Source organism: Rhinichthys klamathensis, unplaced genomic scaffold (assembly GCF_029890125.1).
Source record: "Rhinichthys klamathensis goyatoka isolate OS25496 unplaced genomic scaffold, OSU_Roscu_1.1 h1tg000056l_1, whole genome shotgun sequence".
In the NCBI taxonomy this organism is placed as follows: Eukaryota; Metazoa; Chordata; class Actinopteri; order Cypriniformes; family Leuciscidae; genus Rhinichthys; species Rhinichthys klamathensis.
In genome coordinates this window covers 1892808-1918917 of record NW_026606601.1, presented here as the reverse complement: position 1 = coordinate 1918917, position 26110 = coordinate 1892808, and the positions used below count along the sequence as shown (strand labels likewise).

The 26110-nt window shown below is 37.6% G+C and overlaps 1 protein-coding gene across 1 annotated transcript in view; it reads right to left on the bottom strand.

The window, feature by feature from the left end:
* Nucleotides 1-3832: 3832 nt before the first annotated feature.
* The window catches only part of col6a1 (collagen, type VI, alpha 1), a 38071-nt gene continuing 15793 nt past the window's right edge, over nt 3833-26110 (bottom strand). The window contains exons 20-35 of the mRNA XM_056248649.1: nt 24622-24684; nt 21099-21161; nt 20935-20997; nt 20794-20844; nt 20663-20698; nt 19194-19256; nt 11136-11201; nt 10183-10218; nt 8855-8891; nt 7356-7364; nt 7128-7252; nt 6731-6840; nt 6358-6544; nt 5557-5728; nt 5427-5456; nt 3833-5337 (exon numbers count right to left, since the gene is read on the bottom strand). Coding sequence (XP_056104624.1) covers nt 4736-5337; nt 5427-5456; nt 5557-5728; nt 6358-6544; nt 6731-6840; nt 7128-7252; nt 7356-7364; nt 8855-8891; nt 10183-10218; nt 11136-11201; nt 19194-19256; nt 20663-20698; nt 20794-20844; nt 20935-20997; nt 21099-21161; nt 24622-24684 — 1713 coding nt within the window. The 3' untranslated portion in view covers nt 3833-4735. The remainder of the gene's footprint in view (nt 5338-5426; nt 5457-5556; nt 5729-6357; nt 6545-6730; nt 6841-7127; nt 7253-7355; nt 7365-8854; nt 8892-10182; nt 10219-11135; nt 11202-19193; nt 19257-20662; nt 20699-20793; nt 20845-20934; nt 20998-21098; nt 21162-24621; nt 24685-26110) is intronic.

Here is a 26110-nt window from a genome sequence, read left to right as displayed (position 1 = left end):
TTTTTAAAATGTTTTTAAAAACTGCATTTATTGGATCAAAAATACAGTAAAAGCAGTAACATTAAGAAATATTATTAAAATTTAAAGGTAGGGTATGTTCTACCCTGAGATGGTCACATCAAATATATGCGTTTCTATGTCAACACTATCAACACCTAAATGAACCTGCAGCAGTCAGGTGGTACAAGTAAGACCTTTGTAAGTTGTTTACGTTTATTATTATTGTAATGTTATGTGCTTTGAGACATGAGGTAATTTAACGGCACGCCGTCTATGACGCTTTGCTGAATCTGCTCTGGCTGTGTGGGTTCATGTGTTTTGTAGTGGAGACGCTCTGACGGGAGGGTGGGATCTAATCCTTTAAAGCTTGCTATTGCTAGCCACTCCAAAATTGCCTACCCTACCTTTAAAATAACTGTTTGCTATTTTACTATATTTTTAAAATGTAATTCTCAAGAAACATTTCTTATTAACATCAATGTTGAAATTAGTTGTGCCGCTTAATTTTTTTGTCAGGATTCATTGATCAATGGTAAGTTCTATTGAGAAAGAGAAATCTTTTGAAACATGATAAATATCTTTACTGTCACTTTTGATCAATTTAATGCATCGTTGCTGAATAAAAGTATTAATTTAAAGTCTTTGCCAGGAAAACAGAAAACGGAAACAGATTCCTTCTTGTAAATTCAAAGTTGTGGTCATGACTGACTCACTAAGAGACATACTAACATGTTTGCCAAAAAAATATTTTATAACGGTTTAATGGATGCTGTGGTTTCATGCTCCCTAGAGTTAGGAAAGGAAACGAACACCATGGCAAAACCTCAACAGATGAAGGTGAGATTACACCGCTGCTACTGAAGCCCTGACCGGAGATGACCTCGTAGGTTTAACACACTTGAAGCTGGCGACACTAACTGCACATAGAGCACAGGGGTCTTGACATGGTGCTTATGAAAAGCGGAGAGGTAAAGTTTTTAAATAAAGTAATTAGTAATGGGTAAACTTGAAGGTCGTGGAAAGATATAATCCAAATCCGTAATATATTCTGGAGGGGGATCAAATCAGACCCCCTCATAGACATGCATGAAATGTTTGTTATCTTAAAGCATTGGTTCATTACCATCTAACAGATACTAATGATGTACTAAAGGTAGGATGGATAGATAAATGGACACAGGGTGCCAGTCTTTAAGCAACTCTTGCAAATGCAAATGTTAAGTGTTTTGTTTACCTGAAAGGAATCTAGTGAGACTATTATTTTAATGTATCACAGTTGTTCTTCTATGTATTTTCTAGGGGAAATGAGGATTAATGAGAAACTGTACAACGGCTAAAACGAATCCACATGTGATCTGTTTACAGCCATGCGAATCACACTTCATGCTTTGTCACCTCGGGATACTAAATAAACTGATCCAGGAGTTCATGGCATTCACTGATCTGATTCACCTGGCTCTTAAAAGACAAGAGAAATTCATGGGACGGAGAATAGAGAACATAAAATACTAGCTTTAAATAAACAAATAAAAGTTTAGGGTCAGTGATATTTATAATGGCTTATAACTAGGTACTAACCCTGAACCTACCCCTAAACCTATCTTTAAGCTTATGTTACCAGTACTTTCTTGGGTAACTACTGAACACTGTAAGTACACATACTGTAAAATAAAGTGTAACCATAATAATATATCCAAATATTACTGTTTTTACTGTATTTTGATCAAATAAATTCAGCCTTGGTCAACAGAAATGTGTATCCTGAATCATTAGGCTGGTAAGTGCATTTTTGCTCTGTTTCATGTCTATTCTCGAACCAAGAATTTTATGGACAGGTTTAAATGGCAAGCATGTCACAGAAAAACCACAGCCAGACCTCTAATGACATATTGCATGTTGGCAGGGGGTTGTGGTTGTTTTCCATGTGGAGACTTGGCGTTATACATTGTCATGTTGACATTGTACAAATTTATATGCAATCCCATTCACTGTGAACAAGCAGCAAGTGTTCATCCTCCCCATGATGTATTTCTTATGGGCAGAGGTGGGTAGTAACGAAGTACATTTACTTCGTTACATTTACTTGAGTATTTTTTTGGAAAATTTGTACTTTTAAGAGTAGATTTAATTGTGGGTACTTTTACTTTAACTCGAGTAGATTTCTAATGAAAAAACTGTACTTTTACTTCGTTACGTTTGGCGACGTTCCTCTCGTTACTTTATTTTAATGCAATATGTTGTTAAAAGCGTAGTTTATTCTAAGCGCGCGCTCTCTCTTTTTTCTGGGCATGAGCGATGCTCAATTCACAAATGAATCACTCTTTTGAGTCGATTCTGTTCAAAGACTTCATCAAACAAGTTGGGCAGATCTGTCTAAATCGGTTCGCGAATCAGTTTGAATGATCTGTTCAGTTTCCTGCACGCACGAATCGTCTCGGAGTCGTAACAGGAAGATTTAAGAACATCAAGAACATTGTGTGGCGGTCCATAGTCTACAGTACAGTCTAGAAAGTAAATCTGCAAATGCATCATATTTTTTGCCAGCGATGAAGATCTTTATTAGTTGAACTTGAACATCTTCGTATACTTCGTAAGCTGTCTGTGAATGAATTATTCCACACGACGATACATTCGATTTCATTCAGGTAATACATTTTACAACCAAACACATTATTACGCCATATAGCACTACTACAAAGTATGGCATTACCCTTTTTTTGGACATATACATTACTTTATACATTAAATAAGCTATCATCGTCCAGTTTATGAATGTGTGTACACACACAATGTATTCTCGGTGTTGTAGTGTCGGTATTGCGCAGTGGCGTGCGAACTCGACTTGAAAACGAATGCCTTTGCCTGCCTTATTAGACTCAGTTAACCAGTTTAAAGATGCTTTCATAAATATAGCCTACATTTAAATACATTTTGGAGAACAGACAGAAGAAGATCCGTGCATTTGATCGTTGTTTATGTTGGGCATGACATGACTGCGAGCACATGTGCAGAGTTTTAACACTTTCTAATCTGTCAATGGTTCCCATCCCTTGAATGCAAAACTCCATAGAGTCACTTTATTCCGACATTGTCTAATAATCCAAATGTAGTTGTATAAGTTACTATACTATTATACAAACCAAAGGACAGCCAATGGTTTTCAGGCTATAGATATACAGAAATAATGTTTGTCTCTTCTGTTTTTGTTGCAAAGATAGCTTATCTAATTATGATAATAATAGTCATTTAAATGAAAAAAAAAATCTAAATAATATCATGTTACATATACAGTATATATATATATATATGCCTATGTGTAAAGTAACTAGTAACTAACTACTTGAGTAGTTTTTTCATTGGATACTTTTTTACTCTTACTCAAGTAACTTTTAAGATTATTACTTTTACTTTTACTTTGAGTAAATATTTCTATAAGTACTTGTACTTTTACTTGAGTACAGTTTTTGGATACTCTACCCACCTCTGCTTATGGGATAAATCGTTTTTCAACACTAATATTCTAAGGGACACAAAATACAGAGTGCGAAAATGATTTATTATTGCATTAAGTCAGATTTTCAAATGTACAGTAGCCATAAATTGAGGAAAGATAGTAAATAAATGGTTTATTAAAAATATTTGTGGCATATGCAAGGAGATAAATGAGATAAATTACAAAGAAAAGCAATTCAAGACATTCTCCTATAACAAGTAAATTGACACTGATCGTCCACAGCATCTTGCATCCAGCATCACAGCATTCCAGGATTGTTTGTGGAATTTGTGCATGCAGCTTATTTTCAAGATGGACAAATGACAGAGGCGTTAGTGGTGGGGTGTAGCATCCTTTATTTCAAATCCCTTTACAATAGCCCCGAAACTGGTCTCAAATACATTTCTGACATGAGAAACCTATTGGTAAACTCTTTTTCTAAAGGCATTAAGAGCTATTTTGAAGAAACCTGCATTTGAATAACTAAAGGAGCTAGTGTAGTGTTTCTATTAGTAGCACCAAATTGATATTCAAGTTTTACTTTTAACGCTTACAATTAAGTGTACCACAGACAAATGAAAATAAAGAATTGACTTGTTGCAAGCAGGGTGCAAAATAAACGCAATTCCTTTTGAATTTTTCAGACAGATAGAAAGATAGATAGATAGATAGATAGATAGATAGATAGATAGATAGATAGATAGATAGATAGATAGATAGATAGATAGATAGATAGATAGATAGATAGATAGATAGGACATGTGTTTATTTTGGACCCTGGTTGCTAGATATAAATGTCTCTGCATTTTAATGATACATTCCTTATATTTATAACGAGTCTAAGTCTGCATCATCATAGAGATTTCAGCTCCTGACCACTGAAAGAATGAATTTGTTATGCCCTCAACATCATTTAATGCTAATTTCTGGCAGTTATGGACAGCAAACTTTAATACAGTCATATAGTCAAAGCACTAGAACTCAAAGAATTGACGTAAACTGTTGAATGACTAGATTAATCCCTATACTTTACAAAAACTTAGTGACATAAAAAAGAGGCACTATTTTTAAGAATTCTGACATAATCATTGACTGTCTTTTACGAAATGAAACCGAGACAAAAAAACCTTTTAAGTCCAGATATATCATTCACATGAAAAATAGACAAAAAACTAAAACAATCAAAGCTTGTGCTATACTGCCGCAGACCCCCTTTATTCCTGGACCCCTCCCACTACCCAATCACCCCCTCGACTCCAGGGAAATCTTGCGGGAGACAGTTTGGTAAAAGACCCCAGTGACCATCGAGTGGTAGTCAGGTACTTTGAAAAGGTGGCGGTAGGCGTACGTGTTGTCATATGGCCGGCCACGGCTCACCAGGGTGCGCAGATGTGCCTCGTTCACCTGATTTCCCGCGGCCAGTACGTACAGCTCAATGCCCGCTTTGCTCACCTGCTCCACGGCTTTCTCAATCTGGATGGTGTTGACACCTTGGGAACGACCATCGGAAAACACCAGCAGCTTCTTCTTCCTCGTCCTGCCACCCCTGAAGCGCTCGATGGCAAAGTTGAGAGCGTTTGTCACCTGCGTACCTTGACTCTGGAACTTGGCGTCTGCGATTTGAGCCACCACCTGGGTGGCGTTTGAGGAAAACTCAGCCTCTAAGTTGGCATTGTTGCTGTACTGGCCAACGCCAACCCGGACCTGAAAACCTCCTCTTTCTGCTGACAGAAAACGCTTAGCCAGCATCCGTGAGAAATCCTTGGTCATCTCGAAGTTCTTGGAGCCCACGCTGGCCGAGCTGTCCATCATGATGAGGACATCGGTGTTGTCAATAAATGAAACTGGAGAAGAGGAAAAGGGTGTAACCATTATTATCTAATGGTCAAAATGCTGACAAATCTGGTTAATGTGTTCTCAAATAAATACTTACTTGGACAAGTATAAGTGGGACACTTCTTGTCTGTGAAAAAAGCACAATGTTGTAAAAAAGGCTTTCTCAAAATTAGATCCAGAACTCACAAAGCACTCTAAATCTGCAGCAGATACTGTATTTAACCTACCTTCACAGATTTTCTCGGTCAGGTTTTGCAGGAAACTGTCATCCAGTAGAACACCAAAGTTGTTCAGGACAAAGGAGAAACCTGGTCTGGGATCATCTTTACACACAACCTCATCAAGCTGTTCTCGATTGGGGTTCCGTTCTGCATAATCCGCAACTCCAACGCCACCAACCTGTCAGAAACCAGAAGTGAGTCGAGGTTCCCATCTACCAGTAAATCCTTTCTGGTTGTCAATTTAATTGAACCTCATTTTGGATCCCAATAACATGAAATGTCATTGGATCACAAGTTCTCCCTAACTAAACATCATGACATTACGTCTGCAGCATATTAGATTCATATAATTGAATAATGAATTACATTTCTGTACACACAACAACGTTAGCTCATTAGCTCCAAGTTCCACCCAGGCTAATTGGAAATACGTGCCTGTTGCAACATTTCTGCAAATTGATATTACGTCGCTTCTTGCGTGTCTCGTGACACTTTCAAAGTTAAATATCCAATGAGTGGTATTGTTAATTTTTTATCTGAAACAGATCAACGTGAATCTGGAAATGGTATCGCAACAGTTCAGCTACAAAATGCCCAGGTCATATAGTATTGTTTATTAATCAATAAACTGGCCCGTAATCAGAATGTGTGTGAACAGGAATAATAAAAGTTGTTGGTGTTTTACTCCCACTAGTGTTTATTTCAGCTGAAAACTGCAGTGAATTGTAATGTATGCTAGGTACGGTTTGGAAAAATGGAGGCACGTTTTTCCTATGAGCCTAGGTTGTCCAAGTTTATTAGGTTTACCTTCAGTCCCTTGCCACACAGCACGTTTAGGGGCACTTTGTCCCTCTTGGTGTCAGAGCGTCCATCAGTTAGGACAATGACCACACTCTTCTCCGTCACTAGCTTGCTAATCATGTTTTTTAGCGAGTACTGCAGAGCTTCTCCGGTGTACGTGGCTTCAGCTAGCCAGCGCAACTCTTTCACAGCTCTAAAGTGAAGGACAGAGATCATTTTTCTTTATTTCTTCAGACACAATGCCAGACATGCACAGAAAATGCAAGCTCATCTGATGAGGAAACAAATTCCTTCAAGCCACAGAAGAGTAACTTGAAGTTGTTATTGCCATATGTGTGCAGATTATGGCTTTTAACAAAAGATCATTGATATTTCATACTGTTTTAGGTCTGTCAGGGTCTTAATGTTGGGGTCACCAAGCTGTACGACCTCCTGAGCACTAGCACCGCTGTACTGCACCACGCCAATACGAGACTCATTGGCACCAAACTGCAAAAAAGAAATAGGAAACTCAACTTAAATGCATTTATTATCATTATAATGTGGAATTCATTTAGAAGAGCCCATGCATCTAGTATGTAACCACCACATTTTCAAGATTAAAGGGGACTTTAATCTTGAAAATGTAATTATTTAAGAAACAACCATTGAAAACCCATATCGGTTTACCACTAATCTGAATATGATGGGGATTTCTCAGTGTATATCATGATTACAGCCCCAATGAATACAAGTTGACAGTTAACTAGAGTGTTAATGAGTCTCATAGTAAATACCTGTCTTAACTTGAGTCTGTCCATCACCGTCACAATGAAGTCTTTAGCAATGGCAAAGTTAGAAGCACCAATACTCTCAGAGCTGTCCACAATGAAAGCAATGTCCAGGGGTCCGCATGTGCATTCTTCAATAACAAATGTATTTAAGGAAGATGGCATTGCAGAACACTAAATAAAACAGTTTGAAATATTTCTCATATACCGGTACTTGAAAATCTTGGGACTCACCACAGCAAGCTGAAAGAAAGAAAGTGAAAACACATTACATTTGCATCAAATCTGCCAATATTAGACAGATCAGAAGCGTATGTTCTATCAAAAAATTCAAAGTAAGGGATCCACAATTATTTTGCTATTTTACAGATGGAAGAATCTGGTCTGGAAATAATATGAGTTCATAAAAGTTTGTTCATTTATGATTTAAAAAAAACAGTTAATGCTCTGACCTAAATACCTGCCAATTTTTTTCTCTTGTTTTGGAATTTGTAACCCAAAAGGGGAATATTTAGAAGAGCATATCATATTAAAATCTGTGGTGGCAATGAATAGAACAATGGCCTATTTAAAGCCTCTGTTATATAAAATAAAACCGACTCGAACGGTGAAGGTCTGGACAGAACTAGGCAAAATTAATATTATGTTTGGGAGGAAAAATAAATGGTAAAACTCTAAAATACACAAAGCAGCCTAATCTAAAGTGAATGGTTGGATGTTTGTCTTGTTGGCTGAAACAGATATATTTTTATTTTGGACAATTTCGTCTGCTTTTTCTCTGGCCCCTGGGGTCTCATTCACAATACATTTCACACACTGATTTAACTCTTACATGAAAAATGTACTTTATAAAATTAACTGACACAACAACACAGTCAAGATTTTGTTTTACAAAAGCAACTCAAGAAGAATGGACAGGGCTGAAGCCAAAGGGCTGTATAGGGAGGACAAAAATTAATTACCCCCAAATATTGGGCCATATCACGTAAAATAGCAGTCCACGAAACATTATTTGCATCTGATTGGCTGATACTGTCAAATCCTATTACTTCAAATTGATGTGTACTTTCACACTGAACTTTTACACACTTCTGTTCAAAGAATCAGTGTTTTCTCTCCAATTGGATTATGTCCTGTTTTCACATGCCCGGATGGCGATATTAAATCTCTAAGTTAAGCTTCCAAAACTAATATTTATGATAAACGTGCACAATATGAGCATTTATATGAATCCATTCTGGGTTAAAGGCTATGGCTCCAGCAAGAGTTATAAAACAAAATAATGAATTTCCAAAAACAATAAACATGCTTCTTGGGCATAAACTGATTAATTAAAAACTGGCATAATACTTTGTGCAACTTGAGTGGATCTACACATGCATATTATACATATGAATGCATGAGTTTTGGGGGAAACACACACACACACACACACATACTGAAATCTGCTTTGCTCAAGAAAATCTAAATTTTGTAGAGGGCCTAAAATATTCCTTGAGTTGCAAATGAATGGTGGTTATTACTAAGAGGCAAAGTTTTTTTTGCATGTTCTCTACTGGCCTGCAAAGTTTGGTGAACACTGAGCTGGCTAGGTGGATTGCTGTATCATCACTTCATGGCACGAGTCGACATTACGGTGTTAAATCAATATGGGCGACAGGCAGGTCGCCATTTATGGAGGCATTGAAACGGAGTAGTGAGTCATGAGTAAATACAAAAACAGGTCTACTCACAGCACATCTTCATGATGATATCCAGAATCTCACATTCCTACAAAGAGAGGGAGAGAGAGAGAGACATTAATGGAGAGAGACTGCTGCCTCTGCAACTGATTTTCTCTGTCGCCATTTTGTATCACAAAATGGAGCCACAAGTCCATGTTGTTTTAATTACAGGAAATTCTGCAATTTTTGCACAACGCTCCCCAGAGACTCACAATTACTACAAATAAACTTTTTTGAAAGTGTATTTCCTCTTGTGCTGAGGGATGAAAACACATACTATGTCAATATATAGTATGTGTTGCCGATAAAGGGGTCACAAGGAATCCAATTTTCCCCAATCTTTTGATAAAAAAGATCATTGTACTATTCAAATTAATAATATGCAAATCTTCCTCTCCAGTAAAAAAGAGATCATTTTATTTTAAACTAAAATGAAACAAAAAAGCTGACTCAACATCAGACATTTACTTTGGATACATGTACACATGACGCCCACATTTACAATTCATACACATTTCAGAAACTTGTCACAGTAATAAAGAGATATTATAATATTCCTAACACCAGAATAACTAATATTATGAGTAAAATGTAGGGCAGTTCCTGGCTGTGTAGCACCTACAGCTCTGCAGATCCTTCTGAAGGAAGAGCAGCAGGAATGAACAGCTGAAGTGTAAGGTCCCTCATCAGTCTGATCGTAACAGTTTATGCGCCACATTTCAGCACAGATTGATGACAAATGAGATTGGACAATCTAATTTTATATGCAAAAAGGCTGATGTCTTAAAGGCACGGCAGCAAAATATTAGCCTGTTTAATTTTATAATGGAGAAAATGGTTAAGCAATTAATGTTTTTTTTATTTGGGGGGGGGGGGCGGGGGGGGGGGGGGGGTAATTTAACATTACACATTACAAGTAGACTTCAGGGAAAAAAACAATTTACATTTGAACCCCTTCAAGTGTCGATCTTAAAGACTTCAAATCTATAGTGTCGTGCATTAATTTCTTTGCAGATACAATTGGAACAAGCCAGCTGTGTCGTGTGCTATTAGAGGATGCTTTTATTCCACAAAAAGAATAGTTGGGTATGTGCTTGGGCCTTGGCTAGAGATTACCATAGCTACTGGCTGTCAGCGATGTGGAATTCACAAAAATAACAGAAAGTGAATTGTGGAATGTCCAGGATCATTTATTATCAAGAGCACTGTCACCCTCTTTGTCTCTTCATACAGGAAACTGTGCTGGAAAATTTGCATTAGATTATATCCAAAAATGTGTGCTTTCTTTGATTTGTGCATTCAGCAAAACCCAGTTTATTCAAATCAAACTCACTCACATCTGCTCCTTGAGGCCCAGGTGGTCCTGGTGGTCCCTGTGCATGAATACAAGACAGATGAAATATACAATGTGCACATGAAGACACATACTGTACTAGTATCGAACAACATAAACAGGTCTTTGAAAGGGTCAGTGTCTGTTTTGTTACATGCTACACAGATGTAATCCTGCCAGAGCAAAGAAGCTCTGAATCCCTTCCCAAATAAGAGCATTTTTGAGACAGTCAAGTCTCCTCCTCTCTGGATGTCATCCAGTGGCAAAGAGGAACATCACGAAATTGCAGGCTGAGAGAAATTTCCCTTCCCACACACCCATAACTCATGGCTGTTTAATGCCGTTCAACATAACTGAAGATTTCTACACTTAAAAACTTCTCTTGGCTCCTCTGGACAGTGTAAGAGCCTTGTTGTTTACTTTTGAAAATATAGTAATGCCAATCACCTTCTAAATGTATCTAATGAGATTGTGTGTCATTTAAAGATGTTTAACCAAGTTCAGGTCCAGGTTTTCTGGCATGCTTTCGCTTAAGTGAGCATGTCAACTGCGGCCAATGGTATTTTTGATTCTATATCAAGCGGACAATAAAACTTGTTTTTCTAACTTTTATTTTTTGGGGTTAGATTTGTTGATCACATTCCATTGTATTTCTCAACAAAAGGTTGAAACTGAACTTTCTTGGGCCTTTGGATCTCAGGCATTCAATCCAACAGAAGATCGGCATGTCTATGTTTCACTGATTCAGAATATGATACATTATTTAAAGTGTCTCAGGATGCTGACATAAGAACATGGTACAGAATATCATGCTCATATGAACCCTCATTGGAGAACATGAATCACAATATGAACAAATATAACCATTTTTATCATTAAACCCTTACAAAAAACTTCAGTAGGGAAAAATACAGTTAACACAGACTGAAAGCATTGAAATGGTGCATTCACACTTACAGAATTTCCTTCAGGTCCTCGGTGACCTTTGGCTCCTTTAGGCCCAGGTGGTCCTGGCCTGTTGTTCTGTGGAAAACAAGATATGAACATTTAGCCTGGAAAACACACAGTGTTATAAGTAGCTGTACCAAGTAGCCGCCATTTCTGTAATTATGACAACGCTCGCTCAATGCCAATTCCCAAATAAAACTGCACATTGTAATTTCTGTATGTTAAGTCTATTTATGACCATGGCGTTTGTCAGTAATACAGTCAAAATGGGGGAAAATGTGAATTACTGCATTGCAGGTTGATTTAAGCTGTGCCCCTAAATTTTCTGCTTGTGCTTCTAAAAATCTTCAGTAAGGGGCTACAGAGCTCCTAGTAAAAAAAAGTTAGTCTGGAGCCCTGTGGTGGAATTTTCTGTCATTTATGACAACACTTGCCCACCATTAATGGAATTTTACGGCAATCCATGTTTTCACTGTTTTAGGCAAGGGGCACTATTATGCATCTTCTGAAAGAGTGCAGAATCTCTGGATCCAAAAACAAGCAAACAAGAAACCGAAACAAGTGTTAGAAGCATTACTAACACACATGTACGCTAATGCAATCATCAAACATTCAACAGCATATAAATCGAAATTGCCTAACATTCAACGTTATCAAATGAAATGTCGAACCCACTTAGTGACTGTGCAACCTTTAGGGGTGTTGATGGACTTGATCTACTAAATCTATTCACATACTCAATCAATCTTCAAAATCTATTCGTTTGCCTCTTAATCCCAGCCTCAGTCTTTTGGACCTCACTGTAATATCAAAACTATGCAATCAGCTTAAAACCCTCTGAGACAACTATCTCCATTCATATAAACAATTTAAATGGTCTCCATTAATTCAGCTGTCTCTGCACAGTTTTGCCACCAGCCCAGCAGATATTTTCATTTCTGTCTCGTGCCAGATCACGGTCAGACGGTGAGATAATACTAACCACCTGTCCCCATTACAAGCCGTCTCTCCCATGCTGCTTCAATTACCTTCAAATTCCTCACTTCAAAGTCCACAACTGTCACAGACGTTCTCCTAGCAGGCTCACAGTAGGGACGAGGTTAAATGATGGCGTCATGCCAATATTGTTATGGCTCATTGTGATTACCTTGACAGATACTGGACCAAATGTGGGCCCCTCGGGTTTGGGAGAGGCCGGAGGAGCCCAATCAATTGTTTACAAGCACAGAAAAACATTTCCAAACAGTCTTGGCCAGCAGAAAGACAGAGCCAAACACAAGGAAAAGCACCTTCATGGCTCATATGGAGCAGATGTGAGGACCTGAATAATAATGTATACAAAATAACATATACACAACATATATACACTTAAACATAATAAATACATCAATTTGGCTAAGTAAGAACATGTTCACCTAGAAAAATAAACGCATACCACTGCTAATATGTATAATCAACAGAATGCTAATGCTCCCAACAAATGCAGCTAAAGCCAATACATGACAGCTTTATTAGGAGAAGCAAAGTCAATAAAAATTCCCTTTCCACAAAAAGTAGACAAGGCTTCTTCAAGCTGGTTGTGTTCTGAGTGGTTCATAGCACATTGCCATGCAGGGTGTTCTGGTGGTGGCTATCATGCTTAACTGATTAGAAAAGTATTAATAAAATAGAACAATTGATGGGTTGCATATTATTTAAAACCGTAAGTATGTAAAAAAGTTATATTGTTTGACTTAGCAAACACCAATATTAACAGAAGTCTTCAGAAATCTCTTAACCAGAATGACCACTATGTGTAAATGGTTTAAACATTCGAAACAAATGCTGCAAAATGTTCATATATCATGTAAACATTGTGTTTGATTAATAAAGGCCTTTCTGTAGCCCAAACATTCAAGTGTGTTTTCAATCACAGCAGTTTAACTTTACTTTAAATCAGTGTTTGTTTCAGCTTGTTAAAGAGTTCTTCCTTCTATATTATTCCCTCCAGACCTGATGGTTATAATGAAGAGCCTCTGGCCATTCTTTAAGATTCAGTTGTAAAACACGTGGTAAACATTTTAATTTATGGGCACTGCAATTCTGCTAATGATTACTTTTGGATTCTAAATGCATTCTAGATGAATGTTAGTATGGTAAACTACCAAAAACCTTTTACAGGGGGTCTTTAGTTTTTGTGAGTAGTTGAAGAGAGTTACAGAGAGGTGATAAACACAAGGGTTTCTAATTATCGTAAAGTATGTGTTGTGGAATCTGTCTAAGTAGCCATTGCCTTTTCATGTTTTAGGCTCAAAACATGCTCTAAGTGAACTCTTCTAGCTAAACAAGTTTGTTGTCTTCTGAAATGTGTCCGAACACAATTCAGAACAACATGCAAGTGCATTTTCAGCCTAGTCACAAGAGACAGTATAGAGGACATTAAAGTAAAAGTCCAATAAGAAACCACTGGGTACTATATAGGCCTACTGTATGGAAACCTTGTATTTCCATATTTCTTTTTTTTTTATAACTCATTACTATTGGTCACCTTTTAACTCTGTCTATGGGTTTTGCAAATATTTAACCAATGAAAAGTATTTAAAACGCTTGTGACTAAACCTCGTAACTCCACTGGATCCTCAAATTGATGGATGGTCTTTAATGGTCTTTTACCATTAAAATTGCAATAATTTTTTTTTACAGTTTAAGAAATATTAATAGTGATGCTTGTCTTGGCAAACACCGCCAATATCAGAAGTCTTGCAGAAAGGGTATATGTCTTCAATAGAAAGATCACTATGTGTAAACAGTTTACACACATATGCGGCAAAATGTGTGTGGCTTGTAAACATCCCGTATGATTTATGTGGCCTTTCTGTAGCCCAAACATTCAAGGGTGCATTCAATCATTGCTCAACAAACAAACAAAACCTGGCACTCTATCCTCAGAAATGTGTGAGAGAGACCAACCATTTTAAAATTAGAAAATCATTTCTAAAGAAAGAACCATGAACAGCCAACAGATGAAAATTCTTCCACATATGCACGTCTCCACCACTTCCTTGAAGGTTTTGGTTTTGCACGGACAAAGACAAACACAATGATGAATAGCGAAGCTGTCTGGGTGTTAGATCACCAAAAATCGACTCCAGATGACTGAAGATGAAAGCTTGTGAGCATATGTATTTGTTGCTATTTTGCGTCGGCTTGTACAACCACAATGAAGAGACTAAAAATTGTTTTGATGTAAAAATTAAACATGAGCTCAGCGCTTTGATATAAATATGTGTGATAAGTTTACAGCCGGCATTTACCTTGTCACTCGACTAACATCCCACACAAGGGTGGGTGCTATGAACAAAACCTCATATCAGCTACGACTCGTTAGATCAAGCATTGAGATAAAGTGTGGTAAGATTACATTTATTTGACTGAATTATAACATTGATTTGAATTAATTATTGAGAGATTGAGAGAGAGAGATACAGTAGACATGTTTGAGAATTATCTGCGTCCTTCTAACAATGAAGCTGTGAGTTTAATTACTTCAAAAACAGCGATATTTCTGATAAGTGTAGAGATTCAGTGGCAAAGCTACTTTATTAATAAAAGTTACAGGGCAGACTTTGACAAGTTTCTGTGCTCCTCGATGCTTCTGTGTGTGCACAGCGTGATCTCCGATCTCTGTGTATGAGTGAGGTGTGTGTGTGCTTCAATGAAAGCAGTGCGTTAATTTAGAACGGTTATTAAACTGACTGGAACTACCCATGCATTAAACCATTTTTAATGCACACCTTCCAGACAATCAGAATTGAGTATTCTGACAGTGGCAGACCATGGTATAAATATATATTTAATAAAAATAACCACGTGATAATGTCTATTTTGGATGATTAATTGAATTATGGGTTAAAAATGAAAGTTTCTCCTTCATTTTGAACTTTGTGGGTGCAATAAAAGATCAATTGAACGATCTCATATATAAAAAACATACAAACAATAAACAGACTCAAAACAATAAAATAAATATTATAAAATGGATAGTTCTAACTTTAAAAACTGACTTGATTAGTCATATATGCAAGTCTTTATTCATGTACCAAGTATTAAAAACAATGTAAACTCAACATAAACTCAACTTTAACTATTGAAATATTCCTACCGTCACACAATATATAGCATCCTACGGCCCCGTCCTACCACAAATACGTTCCAGATGTAAGGAAGTGACATGATGAAATGGAATCTATGGTGTGATATTACAAAGTTTGCAGTCCATGCCTTTGTCCAGCACATTTGGAAGCTTGGATTACAAAACAAACAGTTCGAAATCTACCTGCTGAGAACTGAGTGTTAAAGGAAAACGCTGCAATCTAAATCCTTCAGATGTACAAAATGGCCAGAACGATCAAAGCACCGAATGTGCGGGACATTTCCTCAAACATTTTTGCTGAGGAAGTGCACAGCTAGAAAACAATAGGAGAAGCAATCAGTCAGTGGAGACGGCGGTAGAGAGTAAGTGGTTGCTTAATACCTTGTTTGTTTCTGTTGTTCAGATTAATATTTGCTGCCAGGAACGATTCATTCGTTTAATACGTATTTCTATTTTCTACTTTCATCATAATTTGTATTTTGAGTGCACTTATTTGGTATTAGAATAACAGTTGTCGGCTAAGAAGAAGGTAATCCTTATTTGTATTGCTGGATGGAGGAGGTATCCAAAGCACATCAACTGGTCATGGGGGTTCCTCAGGGATCAGTTCTTGGACCCCTCCTCTTCTCCATATATCACTGGGACCCATCATACAGGCACATGGTTTCTCCTACCATTGCTATGCTGATGACACACAGCTCTACTTTTCATTTCAACCAGATGATCCAACGGTAGCTGCACGGATCGTAGACTGCCTGGCGGACATCTTTGCATGAATGAAAGAACATTACCTGCAGCTCAACTTGGCAAAGACAGAGCTTCTCATTTTCCCTGCCACTTCGACTATACAGCACAATTTCACCATCAACAATAATCTCAGCGAGTTCGATCAGAAATTTGGGGGTAATCTTTGATGACCAGCTGACCTTCAAAGACCACAATACAAAGACAGCTCGATCTTGCAGGTTTGCACTGCACAATATCAAGAAGATCAGGCGACTTCCTTGATGCTACACAACTTCTTGTCCAGGCCCTTGTCATTCTCGGCTGGACAACTGCAATGCTCTTCTGGCTGGACTTCCATCTTGTGCAATTAAACCTCTACAAATGATTCAGAACGCAGCAGCACTACCGGTCTTCAACAAGACACACGTCAGTCCTCTCTTTATCTCTCTGCACTGGCTATCAGTTGCATCTCGCATCAAGTTCAAGACATTAATGCTTGCATACAGAACAGCCACGTACTCCGCTCCCTCCTACCTCCACTCTCTGTAAAGAGTCTACATCCCCTCCAGAAGCCTGATCGATAAATGAGCGGCGCCTCATCACAGAGAGGCACAAAATCACTGTTCCTTGCTGCTGGAATGACCTTCCCAATCCCAACCCCACCCGGAACACCAAATCCCTGACAACATTCAAGAGACATCTGAAAAGACATCTCTTCCATGAACACTTAACTGCATTCTGCTGAAAAAAAATATTCTATGCTTTAACTTAATCCCTGTATCCTTAATCCCTCCCTGCTATAGTTTCTCCAATTCTGAACAATGTTTGAAACTTTGTGTTACTGTAAGAGCACATCTTGTGTTTATTTGCGTCTTTATGATTAATCGCTTGTTGTATTCCTCATTTGTAAGTCTCTTTGTAAATGTAAATATTATAAATAATAAATATTAGCCATCATATCTGCAGTCAAGTCCCTGCAGACTTCCAAGACTGGATGGGAATAAGTCTGATTGATGAATGCACAGGATCAAAGCTACTAGTCAAGCTACTAGTGGTTTTTTCACCACCCCAGACCGACAGGGTGAACTTGATTTCTCCAAGTAAAACATGTTCCTGGAATAACATTCCAATCAACCAATCAGATTTGAGGGATAGGTTTACAGTTAATTGTTCAGGCTTATAACAAGGGTTTGGTGCTTCTTATTCACCTATCATTTCCCTCAGATTTTAGGGATAAGTTAGAATAGGTTTAGAGTTACGTTTAGGGGTAGGAATAGGGTTAGAACTATGTTTTTGGACAGGACTGTTGATCCAGGAACAAAAAAAGATGTTGATCCAGGAACATGGCTTACTTGGCAAAATCACGGCGACCAGATAGACAGAGCTGTTTATTTTGGGATGAAATCAGAATATTTTCACTTGTAAACACAGACAGGGAAGAGAATGATTGCATCTTTGAGAGGTTTTTTTTACATGTATGGGACAACAACTGTCCCGTTAGCTGTTCTAAAACATTTTAAAACTGAACCAGACAGAAGGAGAATTAATTCTCAATTAATTGGCCAAATCCCAACCTCTTCAAAACAACTTCCACCATTTAAATCAATCATCAGACACAGAAAACAGCACTGTGTCGAAACCTGTTACTCTTTTACAGCACATGTTGTTTTGTGAGCGTGCTGGAGACCCATCTGTTGGACTGAAAGTGTGTGGGGGCTGTTAAAGAATGTAATCCAGCTGAAGAGTCTGGCTTTAGAAAAGTGTAAAACACGAACTTTCCAACAAATTACTACTCTCAAGCATTCTTGTTTATCCAAACTGATATTTAAATTATTAGCCATCTCTAAAAACGTTTTGTTTATTAATGCATGTATTCAAAAGTGACTAAGTGGGTTACCCTGTTGTAGTGTACCAAAAAAAGAAAACTTGGCTCTGATGTGATTTTCTCACAAAAAAAAAAAAAAAACCCTGACGAAATCAAATCATCTCTAGACTTCCTTTCTAGCGGTTTGAAACTAAGGTAAATAAAGATACAACCTCTTGAACTTTGCTTCCTTGAATCCATGACAACAAAATATATACAGTGCACCGCTGCCTAAACGCAAGGCTCCAGGATTCTCTATGACGTATGTGTGACCGACACAAAAACCTCTTTAAATTGCAGAAAATAAACGTTTGTTTATCACATCAAATCACATGACCAATCAAAACTGCTTGCTTTATTTCAGAAACCATCCTATTATTGGACACTTTCTTTTGCAGAATAAATTTGCAGAACTATTGCTGACTGAGAATGGCACTGTTATCGGTGAATAAAGATTTTTTTGCATTTGCATGAACCTGAAATTATTTTGCTCAGTATTTTAACCAAGACAAAATGTTGCACATTTCAGGGTGTGTTCACACTTGGCAAATTTGTTTGGATTAAAACGAACCCTGGTGCGATTGCTCTGTTAGTGCGGTTTATTTGAATAAGTGTGAAGTTGAACACTGCCATCCGAAACCTGGTGAGTACCAAACAAGCGGACAGAGACCGCTGAAAAAATGGATCTCAGTCCGCTTCCAAATAAACTCTGGTGCGGTTCGAATGAAATATGAACACAACGCGGACCAAAGATATGTAAACGAACCAAAAATGGGACATGATGTCACAAGATGCGACGCTAAAAAGGACAGGATGCTCAAGCATTCCTGTTTTTTCTCGTCATAGTCGCGATGTTGCCTATCAGCACAGGCATCAGAACTGCATCTCCTCGCAACAGATCTTTGTTTGTGTATATATGTCATATACGGATATATGTAAATATACGTCATAAAAGATGACCAATCAGGTTGTGAACATATCCCTATGGCTATGCCTTAAGATTCGGTTTAGATTTGGTGTTAAAAATGCCAATGTGAATGCTAAGTGGACCAGGACTAAATATTATTTTTTCTTTGGTCCGGACCAAGCGAACAAAGCAGACCGAACTACAAGTGTAAACACACCCTCAGATTTTAAACCTTTGGTGATAGTGCTTTCGACAGTGCTTAACTTGTATTGAACCCAGAACATTCCTTTGAAGGAGAAGAATTTCATGAAAAACAGAAGAAGGAAAACAAGAGAAAAGTGATATGCGCGCTATGGAAAATAAGAAGCTAAACAAGTGGAAAAAAATAAAATAGGGTGATAGAGTGTGATGAGCACAAGTGCATTTAAAATGACTCACATCTAATCCAGGGTCACCTGGATCTCCATCATCTCCCTTGGGTCCAGGGGTTCCTTTTCCACCCTTGAAAGTGAGAAGTTAAAGAAAGTGCAAGTAAGAAGGAGGGATATTAGGTCAGATGAATTATCTTTGCTGTGTCAGCTCATCAACCATCTCCTCGTAACGTCTGGCCTCAGACTAGACGATTTACATCTGCTGAGGATGAGCAAATTCAGCTGTTGTGTGTCTATTGCGATACGCAATCCCTGCTGGGACACACATACACACTAACCCCTAATGAATCAAGACGTTTGTGAATCAACAGTTAGGCATGCTAATAAAACCACTAATAAATCATATGAGTCATTATAATCGCTTATTTATTTTGAATTTCGTGATAACCACAGATGTGAATTATATGCTCAGTTGTGGAGTGCAGGGTAAAGGATTTTTCCAAATCATTTTCTCAATAGGGATTTTCACAACAGCTCCAAGATATATGACATTTCCAAATAAATTCATTCATTCATTCATTAAAAACAAACAAAATTAGATGGTCTTGATGTCTTTGATGAAGGAATAAACAACTCATCCCATAACAATGGTAAGATTTTTTTTTTTTTAAATAACTAACAATATTATTAATTATAAAATAGTAATTCATTTTTAAGTCACTGATGTGCATGAGCATGTTTCATGAAAAATATTCAAACATGCAAATATAATAGTTTGAGAGTGCAGGGAGATCTGATGACATCATTCACAATGATTGGGAGATTCCTACTATTTTGCTGTACCAGCAAATCTGATTAATGGATCACTCTTCAGGATTATGGTTCTTTACTAGAAATCATTTATCATAATTTAACAAATCAAAAGTGTTGCTCATTATCATTCAATATCAGTTTCCATGGGCGTCGGAAGCAAAAAAAAAGTGGGTGGGTCCTCCCCCAGAAAAATGTAAATGTCATTTTATGTATTCTAGTGCCTTTTAATTAAACAAGTAAACTAAACTCCGCTTCCTGTCGTGCATTAAATGCACAGCTATCCGTGGATTATCCCGCTGATACCATTGTCATTTGCCAGCACTGACAACTTAAAGCTGTTATTGATGTTTGCAACGCAATATTTGACTGGAAGGGTACAACGGGCGGTTATTTTCATCAGTTGCGACTCGTTGGAAAATATAATGTAGCGATTCAGCGGAAATGGAGTTTAATTTATTAGGGCATTCCTCAAGTGGAATGGATTTGACTGACGCGACTCTGAAAAGGGAACATACATGTGCGCTGAATTAGAGACGGTAAAAGTGAGTGGGTCCAATTTCATTGGTCTTAAAAAGTGGGTGAGTCTTGTCCCACCCATATACAATGGTTCCGACGCCCATGTCAGTTTCTCAGTGAAAGAAATGAATGGGGATTTTTACTTCTGGAAAACTAATGTTGAGTTCTATTAAAATAGAGAACCTCTGTAAGGGTCAGTATACTTACAGGTGCTCCTGCATCTCCCCTGGGGCCAGGATAACCCTAAAAGGATACAAACACGCACATAAACAATAAACATACTACATTAAATATGATTTTTGAGGGCAAGATATTTAATCAATTGAGAGGTACTCTACCTGGAAACCATGGCACCCTTCTGTTCCATTCCCTTGTGGTCCATCTTCACCCTGAGCAGGTAAAAAAAACGTTGTTACAGCCACGGACAACTGCCTTTGGTTAGTTAAAACTAGCTCTGAAGACCAACAGGACTAACTCACCCTCTCTCCTATTAGGCCTCTGTCTCCTGGGGACCCTTTGATTCCTCTGACCCCTTTATTTCCCTAAAAAACAGAAATTCAACATAGGAAAAGTACATCAGTCGTAGATGCAACAATAGGTCAGGGTGACATACAGGTAATCAAGACTAGTTAACATTACCCACCTCTGGCCCACTAGGACCTTCATCGCCACGGTAACCTGGTGCCCCTCCCCTGCCTGGCGCGCCCTGTTGGAAATGAGAAATTATATTCCTGAAGACATATGAATATAAGCATCCCTCTGTTAGGGGAAAAACATACTTAAACCAGCCTAAACTAGTTTTCTGGTTTTAGCAACATGGTCTCCCAGCTTGGTCAAACTTGGTCAAGTCTCCCAGTATTACCAGCTGAAAAGCAGCCAACAAAACTGACCAAAATTTTCAAATTTAATGTGAAATTATTGTGAAATGTGTATGAAATGTATGAAGAACGAGACCACAGAAGAGGCATGACATTACCAATTCTCAGATAGATGAATATATATATATATATATATATATATATATATACATATATATTTGTTAACACTTTAGTTTAGTGTCAAAATCTCACTATTAACTTATTGCTTATTAGCATGAATATTACTAGGATATTGGCTGTTTATTAGTACTTAAAAAACACATATTAATGCCTTATTCTGCATGATCATATTCTACATCCCTTAATCCTACCCAATATGGAAACTTAACTACCTTACTAACTATTATGAGTTTAATGAGTCAAAGTCGTAGTTAATAGTAAGAATTGGACCCTAAAATATATATATATATATATATATATATATATATATATATACTGTATGAAAACAATATATTTGATTTATTTATTTTCGATGTATTTTTTATTTAAAGCTCCAGTCCGTAGTTTTTCCTCTTTGTCGCCATCTCTGTTCGAAATCTGCAATTGCAGTCATTCGCGGAATTATCAACTTTATGTGAGTTGTGCCTCGGCACGGCACAGCGCGGATGAATCCGATGTTTTGAGGAGAATGTGAGGCTGTCAGTCACCGCGCCGGTGTGGATACTGTCATTCAGAATCACAGATTCTACTTTTTGGTGACCAGTATGACCAACATAAGAATTTTTACCAGAAAATGTCATCTGAACAAGTAAGTAACACACTTTTGTTCTGACCAACTAAGGGAAAAAAGCATTGCAGTAAATCACGCTGATTAAATATAACGATCGCTTATCATATCACGTAAAACCGTGCAAATTATACTTTCTTCTCAAATTGTAATGTTGATAACATCAGCATTGCGTGACTACATTTAATGCCCTTCAGATATTTATCCTTGTTTTCACATGAGCCCGGTTGCAGTCTCTTTTTTTCTGTAGCCACTCCGAAGTCCAAAGTCTTTTGCATTTTACAGCGGGTGTCACTGGTGATCGTCGTTTGAACCTTTCTGGATCCGCCATCAAATTGATAAGTTTAATTATATCAAGTGCAGTGAGAAAAGGCTATAAATCTCCACCTCCAACATCCTCACACTCATAGCCTACTAGCCGAGACTCCTTCTTTATGTGTACAGATGTGACGTAATGACTCAAAGACATGCTCGAATTTCCCGCGGAAATCCACCAGTACCACTGGAATTAAAAACATTATTACAAGCTTACCGTTTTGAATCGAGCTAAGGCAAGCAGATAGTTTTGAACACTGGCTGGTTATGTACATGCTCCAAAAAAAATTTGGGATAATTTTTAACCTAAGCTACGGACTGCAGCTTTAAATGTTTTATTATTTATTTGATTAATTTCATATATAAAAAAATTCATTTCAGAGTAGAGGGCCATTAGAATGAAATATTCCAGAATGTAATAACATAAACTGCAGTAATTGTCTCACTAAGAGTCAAGGGTGTAGACACTGAAGACAGAGAGCCATTCATGACAACATGACCACATATTGGAATCATACAGTTATCTAATGTTTAGCTTTTTGCTGGCCTTGGAGATCTGAGTCATCGACTAAAAATATACTTTTGGTAAATGACTCAGTAAAAAATACAACTTTTTATTTGGATATTTATTTTTTATTTTTTTTAAATCCAGCATTATATTTCCAAGAGCAGAATCTGACGCATTGGTGAGTTAAATCAGTAAAAAAGGAGCCTTTGAGAAAGCAGTGGCTCATGACTTCAGAAACCCATCCAGATTTCCACCTATTTGAACACTTGGTTCTTTCCCATCCCACCCACTCAACTCTACTGGAAAATACCTCTGGCAGGACAAAACTAATAAAAAAAGGAAAAACTAAAACTCATGATTCACTGGTAAGCACAAAAGCTGGACATCTATAGCAGTGGTTCTCGCTAGTCGCTAATGAAGATTTTGCGAGAGCGTAAAGGGCTTGTACAAACCGCTGTTTTTGAGAAACAACAGATGATTTTGAGAAAACCATGGATCTGAGGAACCGTTCTTCATGCACATGCTGCAAACACTCTCACGTAAAGCTGCACAGGAAATTTAGAGTCCTGAGAGGGATCGGAAATTTGTTCTTCTGCTCGCAGTTGGCCTGGTAGTTTACAAGTGCTTTAGAGAGAAGTCAAGTGCTGACAGACCTAGCATGCATGGAGTTCTGTGGTGCAGCTGGTGATGTTGTAAGCCTCGAGAATCCGAGGTCGAAATCCCACCCGATTAGCTTGTTTCAGCTGGGAAATCTTGAGTCAGGTCTGGCATGTGTAATCACTCACAATGTCCTTCCTAAACCTGAAGCATTCTAATGAATGTTACTCAATGCCTAAAAACATCCAAGCCGGTTTGTTTGAGACAAAAATGATGCTGTTTATTCTTAATTTATCTGACAGGAGATGCATTAAATAAAATATAAAACATTATACCACCATTGTTAAACTCTTTATTCTGATTGGTTAAAAAACATCTTGAATTAAATACAATATACACATGTGGTCCCTGCTTTAAAAAAAAAAAAAACTACTTCAACTGGAATCACTGACTGGCCAAGCTAGTATGGCTAGCTTATTTCACAGAAGAAAGTGCTTAAAAACCCTCTAAAACAAACCAAATGTCTGGCTAGGCTGGCTAAGAGCACCAAATGAGTTTGAGACGCCATCTTTTACTACACAAAGTGTAAGATATTTCTGTCAGGGAAGAACATTTGTATACTTTTAGGTATTGAAATACATCTGTTGAACTGTATCTGCTGCTCATGTTTGAACTCGCCCGGCTGGTCTAACAACGTCCATCTGGAGTCCATCTGACCTTGGGAACTTATATATCTTTTGTTCTTTCTCCTCCCACTGCCCAAACCACCACAAATGGCGGAACCACTAGACGTATGTCTTTGTTCCTCAAGTTACTTTCTAACGCAGCCCAGAGGTCCAATGATCTCAGAGATTTCAGAGGGCCTCTCAGAATGCCTGTGTCCTGAGGTCATAAGCTTTCATCCATGTTCAAGCTCTAGTGTAAGGTCTTATGTCTTACATACTACACAATTCTGCAATGTATAGTTCTGGACTAACATTTTAGGAAGCGAATAAATGTATAAATATGATAAAATGATCGAGGTTTGTGATTTGAACTCCTGCAATGTCTCAGTTCAGGCTGGGTAATGCTAAAGGACTTTACACAATCTTACATATTCAACATCGGCTATAAAGAAGTCATGATGGTTTTCGTCACTCACCGGGTCTCCGTTTGCCCCAGATGATCCCTCACGTCCTTGCTCACCCCGGGGCCCAGGTTCACCCTGTCAGAGTAAAAAGTCCACCTTAACTTCAATTCTATCAATCTTTTTTTATAGTTGAAATGAGTTTGTTTCATAAATGAAGAACTTTGCAACATTACCACAGTTTATTATTAATGTGAAGCTGGTTTGAAACTATCTGTATTGTGTAAAGCGCTATATAAATAAAGGTGACTTGACTTCAAAATATTTTATTATATATTATACATAAACACTAAAGGCTTAAGTTGTCAAAGTAATTTACAGAACAGAACATGCACACTTAATATCTAATGAATTTGTTTGAAACAGAAATTATGTACATCTGTGGATAATATATTGTGTGTCAGATATGTTTAACTTATAAAATGTGTATTTGATTAACAAGAGAGTCACCAGAGCTATTTCACTCATCAGTGAGAATACAGTATCCTTTAAGTCAACATGAAATCAAAATAAAACCGATTTACTTTCTTGTGTGTGATTATTTGCACCTGTGAAAAGATCTCGTCAATGGCGGGGAAAGTGTTAAAGGGGCAGTAAGTGATTTAAAAAAGAAACCCTGTTGAAATAAGAGGATCGGACCGAGCACCACAGCAAACTGGTAGCCAATCAGCAGCAGGGGGCGTGTCCACTCATGATGGAGGAGGAGAGAGAGTGAGAAAGAGGGAGATTTGAAGAAAGACTGTTGAAAGAGAGATGGCTGAGAGACATTACAAAAGAGAAAAGCTCAGAGGAATATCACTGGAAAAAGAAAGGTTATGATCAGGCAAGAGCTTTAGGACCCGTGTTAATATCAGAAAAGCTTTCCAGCGCTGGAGAGACCGAAGTGGGAAGGCCTGAAAACAGACGCTGAGTTTGTGTTGTTTCTGCTCCATACGCAAGTAATATTGGTTTTGAGTGTGTGCTGCTGGAGACTTACAACGAACTCTTGCTATATACTCGTGTACTGTATGTTAATTTTTTGTTCTTCCTTGTCATTCATCAGTCATCTTCGCTTTATTTTTCGCGAAGCTTTATTTTGCTTTGCTTCAGCTATGATAAAGAGACATCCACCCTTGCATTGTTTGTCCGTGCATTTTGTGGGCGAATCAATGAATTGGAGGGGTGTGTTTGTTTGGGTTCATTTCAAATACTAGCAGTGTTTAACAATGATTCTCAGAAATTACTTACTGCACCTTTAAATGAAATGGCTTGCAAATGTAATTTTAAGTTGAATTTAAATTATTAGGAGTGTTTTTTACTTTGTGTTTGGAAAAGATGCATTGTGGGATATTTTCTCATATCCACCTTATTTCACAACACGGAAGTAAGCTATTTTCTGTGAATGTGTGAGGTTTCCGATTCGTTATAGGTAAATAACTAGAAGAATAACATAGTCCAGTACTAAATGGTAAAACTATGTAGACTACAAGCCAGCATTTTTATGAATACGACAATAATTTAAAGT